This window comes from Vanessa cardui, chromosome 22, assembly GCF_905220365.1.
Source record: "Vanessa cardui chromosome 22, ilVanCard2.1, whole genome shotgun sequence".
Taxonomy (NCBI): domain Eukaryota; kingdom Metazoa; phylum Arthropoda; class Insecta; order Lepidoptera; family Nymphalidae; genus Vanessa; species Vanessa cardui.
This window is the reverse complement of record NC_061144.1, coordinates 57,531-78,668: the sequence shown is the minus strand read 5'-3', so window position 1 is coordinate 78,668 and position 21,138 is coordinate 57,531. Positions and strand designations below refer to the sequence as shown.

The window sequence follows — 21,138 nt, the reverse complement described above, 5'->3', positions numbered from 1 at the left end:
AGATTTTAGTTGCAAGCTTTGTTTTGGAAGAAATTACAGTACAGTAGAATATATGCGATTGTTTTCGATACTTGTGGGTCCACGACATTTATTCAAAAGCAGATACCATCAACCAGTTGTGTTGGAATTGTATATACTTACACTTTCAGTTGGAATGATGATCCAACATACCAGCATATCTAAGATGACGGATCAATTATTTTCAATGCACTCCTATATAGATATCAGTATTAATTCAATATGGTGGGCTTATTTATATCCCAGACTTAGTCGTGACGAGATAACATACATACGACCCTACTTTCGCAATATTTAGAATATACGTCCTTACATTTAAGAAAAAGTCGTTCAAATGGTGTGGTATGTTTTTACTCGTGATTAAGGGTCTATATAATAAAACGGGCTTCAGTTTAACGGCATCCGCGTAGCAACCGCTGATCTCGCTGATCTGTCACGGCGACTGTACAACAGCGTTGTGTGTCATACCTGCATGTAGAGCGAGCTGCAACTGCTACGACTTATGTTTTTATTAGACCACCAAAGCGCATCGAAGCACCGACAATGAATCACTTTCAACTCTCAATAGCAGAGCGGCCTCTGCTCAGAAGCTAGACATAATATTCTTTTATTTAAGAAAGGGAAGACCAGGTTAAGTAATACAATTTATAAGGAGGAAAGGGAGGAAGGCGGGGTTAGTACATTAACTACTAATAAAAGTCTTGAATTCAAGATAATCTGGTTTAATTTAATACAAAATAAACTCTCAGTCGTTGAAGTGAGGAATAGAAATGCTCCGACCCGTCACGAGGGCGACGAATCGCTGGACCTTCTATAGCTTGTAAATACAATACTGACTCTAAAACGTAAATATATAAACAACGATCCTGCGCCTTTAATGTCAACTGGTAACACTTTAAACAATTATAATAGAATGACTTTGTAAGATGCGACACATTTTCCTTATTCTACTTAAATACACAGACAATATTTTCATAAACCACAATTTTCAGAATCGATAAATTGTTATACATTTTATACTATATTTTAAGAGGAAGTGTGAGGGAGACAGAATATTTGATATCGCCGGTTGCGCCTTAATGGTTTGTTACATGATGTACGCAGTACATTGCTCGTATGATTTTCTGTCTAGTAACCAGACCCCTCTTTCCATTTGGGCACTGGGCAAATGCCCAGGGCCCCGCTCACATAAAAAAGAATAACGTATCTACATATGTTATTGTTAAAAAAAATCTAGAACCTTGTTTATCTACTTTCTTTATCCATTTTAACAAAATAGTGTTCTGTCAAAGACACAGGGGCCCCATTATCCTAATTTGCCCAGGGCCTCGAACAGTTACAGACGGCCCTGCTGGTAACACCCCACATATCTGCAGTGACAATGATTCGTTACTGACACACGACGCATTAATAGCAAGATCGATTAGTCTGAAATTCCTGTCGGGTGATACGAGCACAGGAGTTAGTCGTCGACCGCGTAATCGCTTATTACTGACTTTGTTCATTTCTTTAATGTCTACAAAAAATACTTTTATAAGTATGTATCCGCCAGTACCGCGGTCTGAGGCGTTACGTCCCATCCTAAGACTTTACCGGCGCAGGGCTCTATGTTCATATTAAACTAGTTAAAAAATATATGGATTATGTCTGTAAACACTACGATGGAAGATGACACTGATAACGAACCGAGATATGTCTCAGATAAGAGTCAATGTGACGAGAGCACTATTGTTCCAGAGCTTCGGTTCGTTTTGGCAACTACGGATTTGTAGAGTTACATAAATATCAACATCTATTTCACAATTATGCATTTGATTATTTATAGTATTTTAAATGTCTAAGTAATATATTATTATTGACTTGAATGGAATAGGCCTTTGAAAGTAAAAACACATTAAAACTTACATTCAATTATATAAAATATAATATATCAAACATATTTAAATTTTCTTTAAACGAATAACAAATTACACGATATTTATATTATATGTGAGGGTATTTAGCGAGAGCGGTCGCGTGCGTACAATCAGCCGACATATTAGCGAACACGTCGAGACAAACGGACACGACATTATAGTACGACACAGCTTGATGTACCATCGGCAGAATTCACATGTCACATCCGCATTAAGTACGCTATCCCAAAGTATCAATATTCATTTCATATGCGAATATCATCTTTACGCAAACGTAATAACTTGTAATATGATATGAATTAATATATTCGTCAGTTTGACAAGTCGATTGACATGCACTTGTTTTCTCGGGTCGAGCTGACGCGAGAAACTATAGCGACGAATAGCGTCGAATGGCGCGATAGGAAGCTGTTCTATTGGTTGTATACGTCGGCAGTTATCGGTTTTATTGAATTTGCCGATGCCCAGGGCCGTATTTAGGGGAGGGCAACCGGGGCAACTGCATTGGGGCCTCCACATTAGTGGGTTTTTTCAGCAAGTAACAAATACCGAGATATTGTCAAATTATAATAATGTTATTATTTCATATTTTAAAAGTTACCGATACAAGTAAATAAATCATAGCTTACTTATTGAAATAAAAAAGTAATTAATTCATGATAATATAATTATTAGGTTGTTCACGCTTCTGTTTGTCTAGGGCCCCCACTGCTTTGTGACCCGGGGGCCTCCAGACCTTTAAATCCGACTCTGCCGATGCCACATCTAAGTTGTGTCGTACTATACGCGCTTGTAAGTTCCGAAGTCTATGGTACACATGCGTAAGCTCGCTTCTTGTGACTTGTGACATTTTGCTTGTCAGCCTGTTTGCCGCACGCGAGGCTTCATTCAATCGGGATCAAACTGTTCTATACAATTATCTATGAGACAAGAGGAATGTTTTGAGCGCTCCACTACACTATGTACATTACATATATCTTATATTCTTAGTTTATTAGGAAACAAAGCGCACCATAATCTCACCCGACGTTGACGTGTGACGTTTTAATCATAATCTATGATAAATCATCAAATTTCAGTCTTACCAACTATTATTATAAACAATTTCTTGAAGTAAAACAAACATTTATAAAGTTAGCACAAATTCGCTTAAAGTTTTACAGAAAAGTACTCAAAAAAAAACGCAAAATCAAAGTAACCCTGCTCTTTCCATTTGCTTTAGAAAAAAAAAATATAAATTCTCAAGTTAATCCTAAGGTATAATTTGAAGAACCACAAATATTGTTCTACTTAATAATATATTTTGAATGCGTCGCTCGATGAGTACCTACATTAGTAAGAAATCCTACGACGATATTCTGAGACGATAACAATGCGTTCACATTTCGACTACGGAAGATAAAATCGTTCGATTTGAGCCAAAAGCCTCGAAATCTAAATGTACTTAGCCTTATATTATTATTAATAGAACTTACGATCTAAATAGTTGTCTCTTTCTTACGTTAATTTTATACAGTTATACGAAAGAGACAACATCATAACAGCTATACTTCTTTACAACAACATCAATAGTTATTAAAGGAATAATGTTTTGTTATACATACAATAGAAGGCAATTCAGTGTAATCATTATTCGGTGACAGTAATCACATAAGAGATAAAACGACATCCAGGTACAATAAAACTGATATATGTGTTTGCAGCGATTAAAGTTAACAATATTATTACACAACGCGATAATAGAAAAGATTTACAAATGGGGAAATACCCCGCTCGTACGGTCAGCAACAACATTTCTTGTTTAACTCAATTATTTCTTGTTGTTAATTTCTCACGTAACGAGTTAGCTGTTGCACAATGTCGGTCGTGCATCAATTACAGCAAATCGCACCGGGCCGAGCGCCAGTCGCACCAATTTATTTAAATATTTAAAGTAAAACATTGTCATTACGCTCCATTACACTTCGCGTTATGACGCCAGCGTCGCTGCACGAAACGAGTGTGCCCATTATTGGAAGAAATTATTTTAACAATTCCTATTCTTATTAACGTCAAGTTATCTTTGAAAGTGACGTATGTGCATGACCTTGTACCCTTTACAGGAGATGCGAATAGCTGGCGTCTGAGACGGCACGAGATCAGCATCCATTTGTAAATCTTTTCTTAATCGAATGATTGGAAGATTTAAATATTTTCGAGGGCAGTGAGTTAACATAAAACGCACCTTGACATGAAATTAACTTACGTTTATAAAAATAAAGTCGAATAGCAATCGCTGCGTGCGTGCGCGTGCGTGCGCGTGCGTGCGCGCCTACTGCGGCGCGTAGGGGTTGTGCGGCGGCGGCTTGGCGCACACAGCCTGCTCGTAAGACGGCGGCATCGCTGCAATACCACACCACGCCTTATTAACCTACTGCTGACTCGCTCATATGTACACTACTACTATACGTGCTCATATTCATTTTCGTTATTACACATTTCATCACATAATAATTTCTACTATTGTTTTAATGGAACAATTGTGCGTATCTTTGCAATTCTTAAAAGCCTTCACGGTTATCTAGCAACAAAACATCGAAGATTAATTCACAAGACGACATCGATGACATCGGAAACCAATGTCAATGTCACAGCGCAAAGGTCGTGTATTAGTTTACCGATAGCCCCGTAATTACATCGCTTAATGACATCATTATAATGCAGACGTGTGCGTATTAGCTGTCAATTACAGAGATATTGATACAATACAACTAAACCGAGAGACTGGTATGTGTATAATATAATCTATATTAATATTATAAATGCGAAAGTAACTCTCTCTGTTTGTCTGTCTGTCGCTCTTTCACTACCAAACAGCTAGACCAAATTTGTTGAAATTTGGTATGAAGTAAACTTGAACTTCGAGAAAGGACATACGACCACTTTTCTCGCCCGACACGTGACAACCATCACCTTAAAACGCGAAAGAAGCCGACTAGCCAACTACTAGTGTCAAATATGTTAAAAATGGTGCCATATATTTTATTGTAAAATCTAAACAACAACGACTGTACGTCGGAAGAGGACTACAACGTATCCAATAAGTAATCTGTTCGTTATGAGATGGCGGTAGGCTGCGGTCAGCACTCGGGCGAGGTGACACACAACACCGCTGAACATTCCAAATAGGTATACATAACATACGCAGGGTCAGAAAAGATTTCGCCCTACATTTTTTCAGATCTGCTAACTCAGATCTAACTGCGGACAGACTACAATCCCTCCGGCGGGTGCGGCGGCGCGCGGTCACGGTCGGCGCGGCCGGAATCGTTCAGAAGGACATCATCTTTCTTAATCAATATATATTTTTTATATTGATTTTGTAATTAAAATTACAGTTTCCGTTCCGTTTTTTGTTTAATGTTATACTTTTAATAAACGGTAATAATTATTTTTATTTTCAGAATTCAATATCAAAAATACGATCGTGGTGGGACAACGGTTTTATTTATTGAAATACGATATCGACCACTAAACTTCTAGCTGTTGGTTTTTTTTAATTTTTTTATTTAATTTACTACTTCCACGGGCTGGCAGATGTCCGTGCCTTTTGTTACATTTTATAATAAACATTTTGGCGTTTTACATTTTATACCAAACATCAGCAGATAGCCTAGCTGTTGGTTGTTTACTGCACCGTTATTTAATTAATAAAGAACCCGATGTCCAATTACACGATGTAATGGAATTTTATATCAAATCCCGTACATTCCAACATATTTCAAATTTAACGTTAAGAAAGATTAAATACGTTTAACAGACATTTTAAAAAGACCATTGCAAACAGCACGTGAACTTCTCCGGTGGCGGTGAGACCGACCGCCTAGAGAGGACCGCTCATAGATGGTGTTTTGATATACTGCTCTTACTTAATTTCTTTCTTATTCTTCTTTAGGCCTCAAATCTTTAGCAAGAGAAGCTCAATAAGAGTCTAAGAATGAATAAAAAATAGTGTCTAGTGTTGTCTACAACACTTGTCTTTTTTCCGCTGCGTCAGTTTTGTTTAACGCTGATCTGCTGTGACTGAGTTATGCTCTATTACTGCGCGCATTGTGAGCAACGAGTCGAATGTCACGGCGCGGCCGGCGCGCGGTCGGTAGAAACTTAATACGATAACAAGAGACGCGCCGTATTGTTACTGTTAATATTAAACCTCATCGGATTTTACAACCCTGACTATTATTCTATTGCGATATAGGTAGAGCAAATAGGCCACCTGATGGTAAGCGGTCACCACCCACTATATACCGTAAATATAAGAAATATTAAGCATTCCTTCCATTTCTTACACGCCAACTCACTCAGAGCGTGCATCTTAATTCCATCCCTCAAAACCAGCAATCAAGAATACTTAGTATTACTGTTTGGTGGTAAAATTTATAATGAGGAGCACCACCCCTTTAGTTGGTACCAACCAACCCAAACGCAAGCAGAAAGCAACAACCATGATTACGTTGCTGTTAGCCGAGAGGCCCGGGTCTCTAAACAACTCTACGTTGTCACTCACATAAGTAGCTATACGCTTTCCGCGAGTCGCGCGCTCGGACGGACCCTGAGCATATACAGTAGTGTCCATTGTATCCACGGTGCAAGGTCAAGTGAGTCGTCTCGGTAAAAACCGATTGAGATAACAGCGACTGCACACCGACGATATCTTTCATTTACACTTTTATGGGTTTGTTTGCGCTGATCTACGGATCCGCTGATTTGAAGACACCTTATCGCGGTACTTTCTTCCTTCTAGCAAGCGATTCGATATCGCACTTTCATACAGTTGCATGTGCATACATCGCCCTGTTTCCGTAGTACCGGTCAGCACAAGTATCCAGTATGTGACATTAAGAAACGTCTAGTTGTTATTTATAATAAGAAAACGAAAACTCCATACAAGATTATGTTAAAGGTACTTTTTACCTGGATTACGTGGATATAGTATTTATTGATTTTTAGGCAGGATATATCCAAAATAAAATAGCACTTTACTGACATATTCTGTAATTAAAAAAAACTTAGATTTTTGTCCGTACTTCTCTGTAAAAGTGTAATTTCCGAACCGATGGTAGCTGTTTTCATATTTTGATTCATTACTGAAACTATTTTTAATTAAATAGACCAGCTGCCCCGGACGAACTTCCGATAACGATCGCTGCTCTCCGTTCGCAAATAATGACTATTCATGCAGATGAATCATTGACTACTTTTAATTCGATATGATCATTAATTATTATATACAGACGCAGCGGTTCAAATACCTAAATCTGACGAGTACTGCGATGCATGGACGCCCTGAAATCTAAAAAACACTGAATTTCCGTCCACTTTTGTACCACTTGAACTTTGTGTACTTGTGCTTTACTTTCGCACTCAAATATTGTTTACAATAATTCATGTCGCGGTGAAAGAATTAATGCGCGTCGGTGTGCGTCAGGTAAAGGCAATAAGGAAAAGAGCACAACATATTAATATAGATAGTATAATTTATAAAGAGCATCGCTTAGTTTATAAGTTCTCCTGACTAACGTCGGGCGCGGCGAACAATGTACTCAACAGTGCTAGAATGTGTGTGGCATTCTTGTCCGATTTTACTTTTGATGCTTTACGTGAGTCTTCATCTGTATAGCTCTAGGCTACTATTAAACATTTCTCAATAGAAAGACGCAGTAGTGATAACGATTAATGTGTTAATTATTCGAGATTTTAACACAAGACCTAATCTGAAACAGGGCACTGAAAATTCTCTGTAATCATGTATTGCGAAAACGAAAGGATTAGAGAGTTCGCAGAGCAGGCTTAACGTGTTTCAGTTCTACAGACTGAGTTCAAACACAGCCAGCTTTCAGATCCGGAAATTCTATAAAGAATTTCTCTACGGAAAACACAATAACTAATTATTTATTAGCCAACGAACGCGGCCGATGGCGATGATGCGATGAGGTCATCATTATTTAAGCTACGACAGATTGATTTTAAAGATTTCATGGACGATTAATGTTGAATTTGCATTTAATTTAAATCATATGATTTGCGTCGACCTTCCTGATATCGAACAAAGCAAGCGATTTCACGGTCCGCATTGAGATTATAATCTATCGAAAAGTGACGAGGGATGTAAATGGAATATATTATTATCGTAATCTAAACATTGCGATAATATACGATGCATAGTATTCCGAAAGATCGATAAGCGTCGGCACTTATTACCTCCAACTAAAACCGATGAGCCGCCTTGCCGACATTGATGTTACGGTAACAGTATTTATTGCACTCGTGTACATGACTATACTTTTGATTGCTAGTTCAAGTTACAACACTCCACCGGTTCGGACGGCATCTGTCCGGATTGGAGATGATACTCAGAGAATCTTTACCATTAGAAACTCGAAATGTTTGAATGTTAAAAATAGGCCATAATTTTTATAAAGTTTATAGGATACACGAATCAATATAGCATATCACCGTAAGTCGGTTGTCAACAATTCCCGAGTGAGATACGAAGTGAGTTCTGATAGAATCGCACGGCAGGAGGCGATCGCATTTCTGTCGAGTCATGAGTGTACTTCCGAAGTCTAAGAAGAAGTTTAAATGGAGATTCGTTACATTACGATTCAAAATTGCTTTTATGAGCCACTTGAATAAAAATTATATGAATTTTGATTATTGTAGACATAATAATATTGCAACAAACAACGATGAATCCTAAATTAATCCATCGCACAACTAGAGTAGTGCTCACAACACTACTGTTCTGTCACTACTGAACGACACATTTCAAACTACTGCTACAAATGTGTTCACTCGCGAAGGCTCCACTTAGAACTAGCGCGCACTGGTAACCTTTGTCACGGTGACTGTTTCGTCACTCTTGTCGAGTCCATGAATATGTATGGAAGTGCGAGCACGTTACGTGACAATTGGGTGACATTTGTGTCCGCTAGCGACAAATTTGTCACTCTCGTCGTCAGTCTTGCGCTATCTGCACTTTGACTGCCGACTTTAGCGCACGCAAATGGCGTCATCATCTATTCAAAACGTATACATTCGTGAAGACGATACTGATAATGATGTTCTAAAAGAAGAAGTGGAAAAGAGACCAGCTCTTTATGATAAAAAATTGAAAGAGTATACAGATATTCACGTGAAAATTAAAGTCTTTTTCTGCCGAGTCTCACGAGTTCACAGAGAACCACCGTCTTTTCGAAATCCATAGTGGCAAATGACACTTCGATTTCGAAAATGTTTTGTCACTGTCTCTATTAATGAGCGCACTCCGCTTTGGAAATGTGACGTGACAGTGACAAACACTTTAAAGTCACCGTGACAAAAGTTACCAGTGCGCGCAAGTTCTTAAGGTATCAGCGCGCATTAGATAACTTAGGGTCAGACCGAGTCAGACGACGAATGTTAACACGGCGTCAATAGTATGCAATAAGATGATATTAGTTAATGCGCGCCGAACATTTAATATGGAAGCGATCTCTTGAGGGAACATATCTTTACTGGGATTTGACATTGGACGCGATCGGAGGAAAATGGCCGACATCGTGTTACTATTATCGAGAATAAGATAGCTCTGCTGTGCTGCTATATGCACGACAAACAGTTTTTGATTTATAAATCTGTTTTTAACATACAGCACTCACTTAACTTCGTGTATCCAATTTAAATTTATTCATCAAGGTTTATTCAAGAACTTCAACTTTCATGTTAACATTCGTATTTTTTTTACTTTGACAACGAATAGCACGAATGCATTTAGATCACCAATTATGCCATTCAAGTTAAAAAAAAACAAAGATAAAACAACGTACTTCGTCAATTTTCATTTTAAATATTTAAACAGACGTCTGCAAAATTTGTTATTGTTCTATGCACGGCATATGACTGGCTGTTAGAAAGTTCAAAAGGAATTAGTCTCAGTCAGACCCCAGGTAAAGAGCTCTAAACGAACACTAAGACCGACCTTGCGTGTTCCAGCCGGGAGCTGCTATTCCGAAGAAAACTGCCGGAAAACATTGTGTTAAATCGTAATACACAATCACACGAGTCTGTTTGTTTATCTTCATGTACAATTGTATGTGTGTTCTGCTTACCGTTAGCGTCTGGGGCGCTCGGGGCGGAGGGATAGCTCGCAGTGGGATAGGGCGCCCCGGCCGCGGGATATCCTCCGGGAGCGAAGCCCTGCGGGTACTGCCCAGGGTGAGAATCCGCCTGGTGAGTGGCCACGGGCATCCCGGTCGGGTAGGGGGGATAGGGCGAAGTGTTTGTGGCGTAAGGGGCAGGAGCGGGGTACGGGCTGGCGGCTTGCGCGACGGGGTACGCCGTCACTACGGGCACTGTAAAGAGGTTATTCTTTATAAACAGAAAAAACACAAATAAATAAATAAATAAATACATATGAGACAACATCACATACATTACTCTGATCCCAATGTAAGTAGCTGAAGCACTCGTGTTATGGAAATCAGAAGTAACGACGGTACCACAAACACCCAGACCCAAGACAACATAGAAAACTAATGGTAATCTACATCGACTCGGCCGGGAATCGAACCCGGAGCTTCAGAGTGGCGTACCCATGAAAACCGGTGTACACACCACTCGACCGTGGAGGTCGTCAAATAATGGGTGTACACGATGTTCTTCTGCATAACTCAACACAACGCGACACGCTAAACGCATCTGTGTGAAGCGTCTGAGCTTATGTCCATTATTTCCGCTTCTCTGTCGAGTGTGACCACTTGAGGCTGCGTCTATTCATCAGTTGTAAGCTTGGTCCCTCAAACTTAGCTGTAACATTTAATCGAAGGGCCGCGATTTCAGATGTCAAACGCCATATACTAGCAGACATCCACACGATGGTTTCCCTCATCGCTGAACATGAGATAAGTTATGAACAATCACATCATAGTCCACGATTTAAACCTCCAATGGTTTAGAAACCAAAATTTAACATTAGAATATAGGCCGTAACTTCAGCATGTGGTGTTGCAGATGGCGGAACGGTAGCCACTTTCCATCGGATGAGCATCCCGGCCGTTATTCTGCTATTCCGTAACTATTGGACTCACCCGGGTAGGGCGCGGCGTACTGCTGCTGCGGGTAGGGCGCGGGTGCAGGCGCGGGAGGCGCGGGGGGCGCGGGCGCCGCTAAGACATTTATTACTATATTAGAAAACCAATCGTGTGCGCGTCAACAGCTAAAACACTTTTCAAGTGAGCATCCGAGGTATGTGGAGTAGAAATCAAAAAATCAAAATATACTTTATTCAAGTGGACTTTTACAAGCACTTTTGAATCGTCATTTAACAATTAAGTGAAGCTACAACCGGTTCGGAGAGTAGATTCTACTGAGAAGAACCGGCAAGAAACTCAGTAGTTACTCTTTTTCAACATTAAAAAAAAATACAGTCATGTTAGTTAATACAATTATAATACACGGCTTCTATTGGATATTCGTCCAATAGGACGAATGTCATAATATGTCGTCAATAGAGGAGTATTTTGCAATTAGTACGCCGTATTCGACGTAAGACCTGCTCACTTATTCACAAAGAAGAGAAGTGAGGATAAGCTTACAGAGCCAAGTTTTTTTTAACAATGACGACGATGAATTCCAAAACAGTATATTATTCAACACAAGACGAAAAAAGTGCGCAGCTAATACTGTTGTCTAGGCAGAATATATATTATATAAGATTGTATGTAACTGGTATAACTTTGTATTTCAAATCCTAGTTTATAGCCGGTTCTTCTCGGTTGAATTTATATTTAAAACCGGCGGTAGTTGTATGTTTAATACAATTCTGTAAAATTTAAAACGATTCAAAAATGCTTTTTACCATCTGATAAAATAAAGTATTTTATGAGTTGATTTGAATGGCACTTTGTTTAAATTTGACTAACATCAATATCTGTAAGTCATATGCTGGCAGGCGCGATCGCAGAGAAGGGTGGCAGAGTGACGTGACTGTATCATAGATATCGCGAGAAAAATATACACGACAGATCAACTAACCTTCTAAAATAGACAATTCAAAAATTTCATAAATCATCATTAATGAATAACATTCGTAACTTTAAGCCTATGTAGTCATACATAAACATAAGTAGGTATATGGTTTGTCCGTAAGATTAGAAGACTAGAACAGTAGCAATGTTTAAAGCTGTTGCTGAAGTGGAGACGACGGTAGCCTCTCGGTCAGGATAGATTCCGTGACGTCGATACATCGCTAGGCGACCCTTACCATTACGATATTAACACTTCATACAAATGTTTTTATAAATATGTCCACCGTCTGCTGCTGCAAACGCGCCTGTTTACAGATGTTGGCAGTAAACGATTGGGGCATGCCTCGCAGTTACAGTAAGCGATACTGTTCCACACTACTGCACGATATAAATAAATCTCAGCTACTTTAAAATGGACCCTACGTGATGGTGCTTGACCACTTTTTTTTTTGTTTATGATATAGGTTGGCGGACGAGCATATGGGCCACCTGATGGTAAGTGGTCACCATCGCCCATAGACAATGACACTGTAAGAAATATTAACTATTCCTTACATCGTCAATGTACCACCAACCTTGGGAACTAAGATGTTATGTCCATTGTGCCTGTAGTTACACTGACTCACTCAAAAAACTTCTGAAGTATGCCGGTCGCTAACGATGGATATCAAATATCGAACACTCACGCGTCAGCACTCGGCCTCGATTCCTTTTCCGGCGCAGGCAGCAGCTCAGTATCAGCAGCAGCAGCACGACTGCGATCACGATGTACACTATCCTCCTGACGTCCATTTCTGTGTATGTATTGTGAATCTGCAAACAGTATTTTATTAGAAGACCTTTATTTACACGCTCGTGAGTAGTATTTTTCATTTCATTGGATTCCACCAACCCGCATTGGAACAGCGTGGTGGAATATGTTCCAAACCTTCTCCTCAAAGGGAGAGGAGGCCTTTAGCCCAGCAGTGGGAATTTACAGGCTGTTGCTGTGAGTAGTATTTTATAACCTTTCTAACGCATACGATATTTCCAGTACCAATACTAGTTTTTGACGCAATATGAACTTCAGCTCAATAATTAGCAAGCTGCCTGTTCCAACTACTTGAGGACTAAATCAAATAAACAACATCTGACCTCGAATAAGTACGAATATTTTTTGCTATTCAGTATACCTATATTTGCGAAAAAAGAATTTTTCGAAGGTCGCTCAAGCTGTAATCGGTACTTTGAAAGTAAATAAAGGCAATATAAGTAGTTAAGTGGTAAGCCTTGTGGATATATGAATAAAAAACTGTTTGTAGTGCGCGCTACAGAGCTTGAGACGCTTGAGTAAATCACATGGAAAACATAAACGTAACATGTGTTTACCGAACGCCTTCAATGGGAACGGGATATATATTGTACACCACGTGGCACCACGTTGCAAGATTGTTGATATATGTTTGAGTTTGAGCTGATGACTGATAAAGCGCGCGAGAACACGCTGAGTTCTGACCATTTCGACTTCATTCATAATTAAACTTTACGTTAATAAATACCTATATTATGTAAATGTTCAATTACTCAATATATTAATTGTAACAACATAATTAGCTCAATTTTGATGTTGATTTTTATTAGCTCCGAATTTAATGCTGTATCTGTTGAAAGTTACGTTTTCTATAGTAATAACACTACACTAACCATCTCCCTATTGTATTTAATGTCGATAAAAATTGTCAGATAACAATTTATACAGAAACAAAAGGTGTTTAATTATAACTAAAACGTAAAAAAAAACTTTCAGTAAACCCTCACATTTATGATGTTTTTGGCATTTTGGTCAGTAGGAACAAATTGTTTTTTTTAAATTTCGAGTTAATAAACAGAACCAATTAGTTTTTATATCATTAGTACATATACTTTATATATCATCAACTCAAACAAAGTATTAGGAAATAGATGTCTTGATAATGCAACATAGAATCACTTGTGTTTTATATGTACTGTAAATGTCATGAATGACAATGACTCACATAATATAAATTTAAAAAACAATATTTGATAACATTGAAACTGCTCTAGATAAAGGCAGTTGTTAGCTTTATGAATGCTCATTTGAAAATTATATGAACACATATGTATCCGTGTGGGTTGAGGTAATATTTTCATTTCAACTTTGTTTAATATAAGTACACAAATGAACAGTCTTCTTGTGATAAAACTAAGCTGACTATTAAAACATAGTTATCACAAAATAATCTTGTACATACATATATTATATTCTTTACTAAAAAACACTATTAATATAATTAAACCTTAATTACATATATCAAAGTGTTTTGTTATTTGTATAACAAGACAACTGATTGAGTAAGAATCAACAGCTCAGCAGTATACTGAATGTCTGCTGAGTTCAATGTAAGTTATGCACTCCAGAGTCTCTTTGGTCTACTCTGGTACTGCTCTCCTGTTTTACATTTAAGTAGAGGAAATTTGTATTCTTACAATTCTGCTTAAAATAAGTACCTAGTTACACCAATAAGGTTATACAACATATCATACAAACTATATTCACATAGTCTAGATATGAACATGAATATCAATAATATACTTAACCTATTCATGTTGTCGTAACGAGACTAACATAACAACTGTTATATGACTTCCTCAATCTCTATGTTATTGTAAGACAAGGAAAATTATTTCTGTAGTAGATGAGTCTGTTAGCAGTTACTGCTAACTAAATAAAGAATATGAAATACTAAAGAGATTAAGATATTTAAAGTAGGGCAATATATTATAAGCTTAATTCTATACGGCTAAATGTATTACCATTCCTTTGTAAAACCACACATAAAAAGAGAGTCTTATTAGCATACTACAAAATAAGAAGAAAAACAGCAAGACCACCTTCAAAACTCATCAAATATTATTACATTTATAACACCACAATATATGCTTGAAAATGACTCACTTTTGTGTCATGTATGAATTAGATGTGACTAAGATCATGGTACCAGTGTGTATTCTAATTTTAGTATAAATTAAGATACAGATAATGATTAAAGTTAAAAGTTTAATAATGTTTATAAATTCAGAAGTTAGTTTAATCTACCTCTACCTGTGAGGAATTCTCAAGCACTGCTGGCCTTGCGTCAAGGCCAATTCACTAAATGAGGTTAACACATTATTAAACAATACACAATAAAGTGGCACTAAGTCGCGTCACAACCACCACATAAATGCAGTGAAGGCCAGGACTAAGATGTTTGTTATTTTCGATCATAGAACCCAACAAACCGGGGGCTGCCACCGCACTGACAGCCGCACACGAACTATTTGTCAGCCTTACACTATCTGATAATAAGCATTGAGATCGACACACTAGACTCACTTTAAAAAATTTTTCGATTTCCTCGTCGTATTCTTCATCAGAATCAAACATAATATACAATTTACTGTGCCCGAGTTATTAATTCCACGACTCACATTATACTAATCGATTTACGATATGGAGGGAAAACTACAAATTATACATATAATTTGTTTCATAATATAAATTTGTATGACTCACATTTGAAAACGGGTATTTACCGCAAATTTTAAAGAACCACCAATAACTATTTTTTAAATTACGTATATCATTAACTCATAATGATTTAATAGTTTGTCCTAAAATTAGTATTTAAGGAAACAGTGAATTATCTTTATTTATTTACACTATATAGATGTTAAATTAGAATAAAATCAATTATGAATCAACAGACTACATTCTATCGAGTGACGAGTAGTAAGTACCCTGCTGATTGTCAAATTTGTCATTTTGTTGACAAATGCTGTCAAACCTGAGAGTACACTTCAATTCCTGCTGGTGATGTTAGGTACCGCAACGACTGTATAAAACAATGATAACCATTCGAGTTATGCATAAAATAATGTTAAATTTAATTTAAACTATTAATAAGTGATACATAGGTGTCATAGGTGGTAGTCGAGGTGTTTTGTTGTTCACAATTTATTTCAAATATATATATTTATTAAAAATATAACAAAAAATAGTTAAAACGAAAAAAAAAATCATAAGGCAAACAAATGTTTGTATTTTAAGTCATAACTTCAGATTTTATCAATAGGCTATTTGACAATGCGAGAAATAAATTGTGAATTATTGTAATCAATGTATATTATGAGCTTAAAAATGGTTATTTACTAACGAAACTTGAAAATAATACTTAATTTATTCAAAAATCAATAAATAAAAATGCATTTTTTCAAACGTCGTGACACAAAACGCTCCTGATTGACCGGGCTTATTACGAAGTCACTTTCATGTAAACTTTGCTTTTCTACTACCATCATAAATTAAAATACAGGAAAGTGATGTCACCGACCCTATTGCAGCGGCATATTGTCCAAGTAGCGCTATTTAAAAATGGAATTTTTAATATGATATTTATCGGCAAATATGTACTAGAAATAAAAAACACATCTTTTTCTGGGTTCCTTAATTTCTACTAAATAATATAAAATATTTTAAAAACCAGTCAAATAACCAATTAAAGTAATACAACACAGAAAAATGTCGTTGTCAACACCAATATAATTATATCAATAATTCAATAGTCAATACAGTCGAATGTCAAAATAAATAACCTAAAAATTGTTTTCATTAATCATAATGTCGAAAATTTGTTATATTTTACAAAAAACAATAGGTGTTGTGCCTCGGTCAGTTTTCCATCCACACATTTCAAGTATAAATAAAACTTGCTATGAACAATTTCACACAAACGTAACACATCATGCTGTTAAGAAAACTACCACAGCCGCCGGAGGTATATTTACATCACTTTAATTAACTTCAAATAGTTAATACATGTATGGGAGTCTTCCTCTTACGCAGTAGGCATAAGAGTAAGACTCCCAATAGTCCGGAATTTTTTACAAAATAGTGCCTTGTAATCCAACTAACAACACATAAAATGTTAAGATTCTATATATTATATTATGAAATATATAAAGTTATAGCTATCATATGTAGTCAAATTCCAACTAAGTAATCAAAACAAAAATCGCGTCGAGCACAATAGTTGTGGCGCAGTGGTTGTAACCTGTTCAATCATGCACTATCTTCATAAGGGAAGAATGTAAAAAAATATTCAATAATAATAGACATGTCGGATTACAGGGGGTGCTGAATTAGCCAGAGGCCAGATTACCGGGAGTGCACTATAATACCAATTATATGATGTCTAACAGCGGTTACTCCATTGACCTTTTGTTCTGCTTACAAATAGCTATACTTTGTATTTTATTATACTGTCAAAATAAAATGTATATTATTCAATTCAATCCAGAATTAGTAAATTAATAAACATTGTTAAAATTTGCCAGGTGTGCTGGGCTTGGGCAAAGGGAAGAAAAAGCTAGGTAAACTTGGAGCAATGGAAAAGAAAGAGCTGCCCGTGGAGACAGATCCAGAAAAATTGGTCAATTATGTGTGTGGATCTAATATTTACATCACTGGAGAGGATGTTAAGGTGATAAGTTTACACTTTAGGTATATTTTTAATAATCTATGTAATCACAGCCAGTTAAGCTTAATTTGATATTTTTACACAAAAAAATATTGTATACCATCAGTTTTTATTCTTCTAATAAAAATTGTGTTTTCATTTATTATTTGAATATTGTCTCCAAGGAAAATATATAATCTGCAACTTATTGGTCTTTATGAAGAAATATTATAAAGGATTATTTTATTCACAATTTCAGTTAAAGGAAGACAGTGAGTATCCAGACTGGTTGTGGAGTCTACATACCGGCAAGCCTCCCAGTATAGAGGAACTAGACCCTAACACCAAGCAGTACTGGCTGCGAGTGCGTGCTGCAGGCATGCGTAGGAATAACCGTCTCCGATCTATGCGCAAGTTCTAGTTGCCAAAGCATTATAAATGAAACATTGTCTGAGAGAGATTTGTAAAATTCTATTTTATAGTTGTTTCGTTTTAATTTTTTTCAAATAAAACCTAAAATAACAAATTAGGTATTTTAAGATTAGTGTTAAGTAGTAAATAAAGATGTTGAATTTAGGACTTTATATTTTTCATTTTTTAAAAAACATGTTACTCCACCAAAATACAAAACACAGATGTCGGTCATCATTAGAAATGAACATTAGTGAATTTTTCTTCTTAACAAAAAGTACACATTCATTTAATACTTACAATGATTACAGTTAAAAAAAAATGTTATTTTACACTAAAGTTACATGATGACGCAATACAAGTAGTTTGTCTGAAGAAAACTTATGGTTTTCCTGTTGCATCCAACTCATAAGTGGCATTGCTCCGAGTCGACTACCGACACACACATGTTATCACAGGCAGTCCATGGTGTCCTCCTTGATGATCATGGGCGGTGCGTAGTCGCCGTGCTTCGTGCCGAACGAGTACGAGTAAGGATTCTGCAACGTCATACAAAGTAATACATGTTAAGACGGAATAAACATCACCTATTTCGCTACCGTCAGTGCAAAACGTCGCGTTGTAAGATTACGAAAAAGGTTTAAGGGACAAGACATTTAAAATACATCACGAATTTCATAAAGTCGAGAGTCGAGATGGCCCAGTTGTTAGAACGCGTGCATCTTAACCGATGGTTGCGGGTTCAAACCCAGGCAAGCACCGCTGATTCATGTGCTTAATTTGTGTTTATAATTCATCTCGTGCTCGGCGGTGAAGGAAAACATCGTGAGGAAACCTGCATGTGTCCAATTTCATTGAAATTCCGCCACATGTGCATTCCACCAACCCGCATTGGAACAGCGTGGTGGAATATGTTCCAAACCCTCTCCTTAATGGAAGAGGAGGCCTTATCTCAGCAGTGGGAAATGTACAGGCTGTTACTTTACTTTACTTTACTTTTTTCATAAAGAGAAAAATATTGGTGTCGTTGATCATAGAGTCAACCGAACAGGCATATCGCAAGGCACTATCGATTAGAATTCAAACTAGCAGAAGTGACCTTCTTGGTGTTGTAGAGGTTGGGCGGGTAGGCGGCGGGGCCGGGCGTGCGCGTGGCGCGCCCCGCGCCCTCCGACCGCGCGCCCAGCGTGTAGCGCGGCGACCTGAGCGAATGGCTCTTTATAGACGAACATATAAATCGACATGATCACTAATTATACGGTTTTAGTTTTTGTCCGACCGTCATTCTCATATCTCTGCAGGACGACGGCTCAACACGGCCAAACAGATCGGTACAGAGTCGGATTTAAAAGTGTGGAGGCCCTGGGGCCACAAAGCAGTGAGGGCCCTAGACAAACAGAAGCGTGAACACCCTAATAATCATATTATTATGAATTAATTAGTTTTTTTTATTTCAATCAGTAAGCTATGAATTTTGTTTCGTATTTGTATCGGTAACTTTTAAAATATTAAATAGTAACATTATTATAATTTGACTATATCTCAGTATTTGTTAACTTGCTGAAAACTGTGGCCCCCTCTCATGTGGAGGCCCCAGGGCAGTTGCCCCGGTTGCCCTCCCCTAAATCCGGCCCTGGATCGGTAGCAGGATCATCGGCTACCTATTTTCAACTTAAAATACAAAGTGTACAACAGATAATAAAAGTTTTACATCTACTACAACTTTTATGTTCGTTTTTGAGCAGTTACATCTGCTCTTACCTCGTTTTATACACATCAGCGTCTCTCTGGAAATAGACAGCCGGTCCTGGAGATTTCGCCTTAAGATTGAAACCGACCCGGGCCCCCATCGTATAGGCCGGGGTGCCGGGCCCGAGGCGCAGGGCGTACGCGTTAGACGCGGGGCCAGGCCGCTTGAGCGCAAAGCCGAGCCGCGCGCCCATCGAGTACTGCGGCGCGCGGGGCTCGCGCGTGGGCGGGCAGCGCTCCGGGGCGTGCGCGCCGGGTCCGGGGGTGCGCATCGTGGCGCGGGTGGGGAACCTGTGAGTGACATTGGTGTTCTTTGTCTGTGTCAGCGTACATTACACTTGACAAATTTATTTCCATCATAGGCACTTACTTATTGAGAATGTACACCAGTTAATCTACTTGTAGAGCACAATTTCACCATAACGAACATAGCGATGTTTCAGTGTTACATTAAATTTCTTCATGAAGATTAATTATTATTGTGTCCTTGTCAAATTGTCTCGGCAAAATTCTAATTATTATTCGGTAAAGTTACGTAAAGCTAACGACAACTGTGTGAAGTGACGAAAAAATATAAATATTATAAGTTCGTCATTTCGTTAAAGGGTAAAAGCCTTATCATATCTACATTAAGTAACAGCCTATTTGTATGAATGTATTAAATTAGCGCACAATACTTTAACACTCGTGATTTTCTTTTTACCGTGCTCCAAAACTCCAAGCCGGTGATGACATGAGTCCCTCTCGAGTGATCCGGTCGATCCGGTACGCCGGTCCGGGACCGAGCTGCTTCACCCTGAATCCGGCGTTGGTCCCGAAAGAGAACATTGGGTTCCGATAGCGAGATGGGTCGTGGGAGGGGAACCCCACTGTTGTTGGCAGTTTGTACGCGCCCGGACCGGGCCCTGTTGTCAGCGAATGGCATTGGACAATTTATTAATAAGCCTCTGGTCTAATTATTTGTAGGAAAATATTTAAGAATTTTACTATACAGGGCCGTTTAGCAACACCATTTGACAGAAATCATGTCATTTCATGGCTCTTAGTTGACTACTGACTTTTAAATATTTAGTCTCAAGCTCACCTAAGGGTTTTTTGCAAGCCATTGTGAAAGGTAAATTATATTTGTTTTGAGTACAATACACTAAAATTTCGTTACATCTGCAGCGACGTAGTATTGACGCTACTCGTCAATTTATTGCGTCTAAAGTTGTATCTTTCAAATTTGGAATAAGTTTAAACAAAAAGGTTTTAATTTTTACTTATCGTGTTTGATTAATAATTTTGCTCTTTTTTTATAAGCACTCTAAAACCAAAACCAAAACATTCTCTATTCAAGTAGTCTTATAAAAGAATTTGTATTGTTCTATTACATTAAATTAAAACATAACTAATTAAGTCTACGGGTTCGAAAATCAACCCGTAAAACCCAATCAATCAAATGAAACCCAAAAAATCATCAAAAAACTCAGTATTTACTCTTTTCCATCATTTTTAATT

At 37.6% G+C, this 21,138-nt stretch overlaps 3 protein-coding genes across 9 annotated transcripts; 1 reads left to right on the top strand and 2 right to left on the bottom strand.

Moving 5' to 3' along the window:
* Positions 1-2,583: 2,583 nt before the first annotated feature.
* On the bottom strand, positions 2,584-15,766 carry LOC124539296 (nematocyst expressed protein 4-like). 7 transcript variants are annotated; one of them, XM_047116648.1, is made up of 6 exons: positions 15,537-15,766; positions 12,667-12,793; positions 11,042-11,119; positions 10,064-10,306; positions 9,934-9,972; positions 2,584-4,316 (listed from the first exon to the last, which is right to left on the bottom strand). In XM_047116648.1, exons 2-6 carry the CDS (start codon positions 12,770-12,772, stop codon positions 4,246-4,248), a joined length of 537 nt encoding a protein of 178 aa, XP_046972604.1. In that variant the 5' UTR covers positions 12,773-12,793; positions 15,537-15,766; the 3' UTR covers positions 2,584-4,245. The 7 variants fall into 7 exon arrangements, with proteins under 7 accessions (XP_046972604.1, XP_046972599.1, XP_046972601.1 ...); XM_047116643.1 differs by having other exon boundaries at positions 15,357-15,758; XM_047116645.1 differs by lacking the exon at positions 15,537-15,766 and adding an exon at positions 15,078-15,350.
* An 811-nt stretch (positions 15,767-16,577) lies between these two features.
* LOC124539456 (39S ribosomal protein L54, mitochondrial) lies at positions 16,578-18,057 on the top strand. Its single transcript, XM_047116852.1, has 3 exons — positions 16,578-16,797; positions 17,357-17,502; positions 17,738-18,057. Exons 1-3 carry the CDS (start codon positions 16,641-16,643, stop codon positions 17,897-17,899), a joined length of 465 nt encoding a protein of 154 aa, XP_046972808.1. The 5' UTR covers positions 16,578-16,640; the 3' UTR covers positions 17,900-18,057.
* LOC124539455 (outer dense fiber protein 3-like) lies at positions 18,051-20,853 on the bottom strand. The gene is made up of 5 exons (XM_047116851.1): positions 20,723-20,853; positions 20,342-20,543; positions 19,651-19,929; positions 18,989-19,091; positions 18,051-18,428 (listed from the first exon to the last, which is right to left on the bottom strand). The coding sequence occupies exons 1-5, from the start codon at positions 20,742-20,744 to the stop codon at positions 18,342-18,344; spliced, it is 693 nt and encodes a 230-aa protein (XP_046972807.1). The 5' UTR covers positions 20,745-20,853; the 3' UTR covers positions 18,051-18,341.
* Between the last annotated feature and the right edge of the window lie 285 nt (positions 20,854-21,138).

What these genes read in the sequence shown, in the direction of transcription:
- LOC124539296 (XM_047116643.1), bottom strand. Translation starts at nt 15,407, where the DNA reads ATGTTTGATTCTGATGAAGAATACGACGAGGAAATCGAAAAATTTTTT. An exon ending in AAATCGAAAAATTTTTTAAA is followed by an intron (nt 12,794 to 15,356) that starts GTGAGTCTAGTG and finishes TACTGTTTGCAG; the next exon opens with ATTCACAATACATACACAGA. An exon ending in GAGCGCCCCAGACGCTAACG is followed by an intron (nt 9,973 to 10,063) that starts GTAAGCAGAACA and finishes GTTTTCCGGCAG; the next exon opens with TTTTCTTCGGAATAGCAGCT.
- LOC124539456 (XM_047116852.1), top strand. Translation starts at nt 16,641, where the DNA reads ATGTCGAAAATTTGTTATATTTTACAAAAAACAATAGGTGTTGTGCCT. An exon ending in AACTACCACAGCCGCCGGAG is followed by an intron (nt 16,798 to 17,356) that starts GTATATTTACAT and finishes AAAATTTGCCAG; the next exon opens with GTGTGCTGGGCTTGGGCAAA. An exon ending in TCACTGGAGAGGATGTTAAG is followed by an intron (nt 17,503 to 17,737) that starts GTGATAAGTTTA and finishes TCACAATTTCAG; the next exon opens with TTAAAGGAAGACAGTGAGTA.
- LOC124539455 (XM_047116851.1), bottom strand. Translation starts at nt 20,744, where the DNA reads ATGGCTTGCAAAAAACCCTTAG. An exon ending in GGCTTGCAAAAAACCCTTAG is followed by an intron (nt 20,544 to 20,722) that starts GTGAGCTTGAGA and finishes CGCTGACAACAG; the next exon opens with GGCCCGGTCCGGGCGCGTAC. An exon ending in GCTGATGTGTATAAAACGAG is followed by an intron (nt 19,092 to 19,650) that starts GTAAGAGCAGAT and finishes CCATTCGCTCAG; the next exon opens with GTCGCCGCGCTACACGCTGG.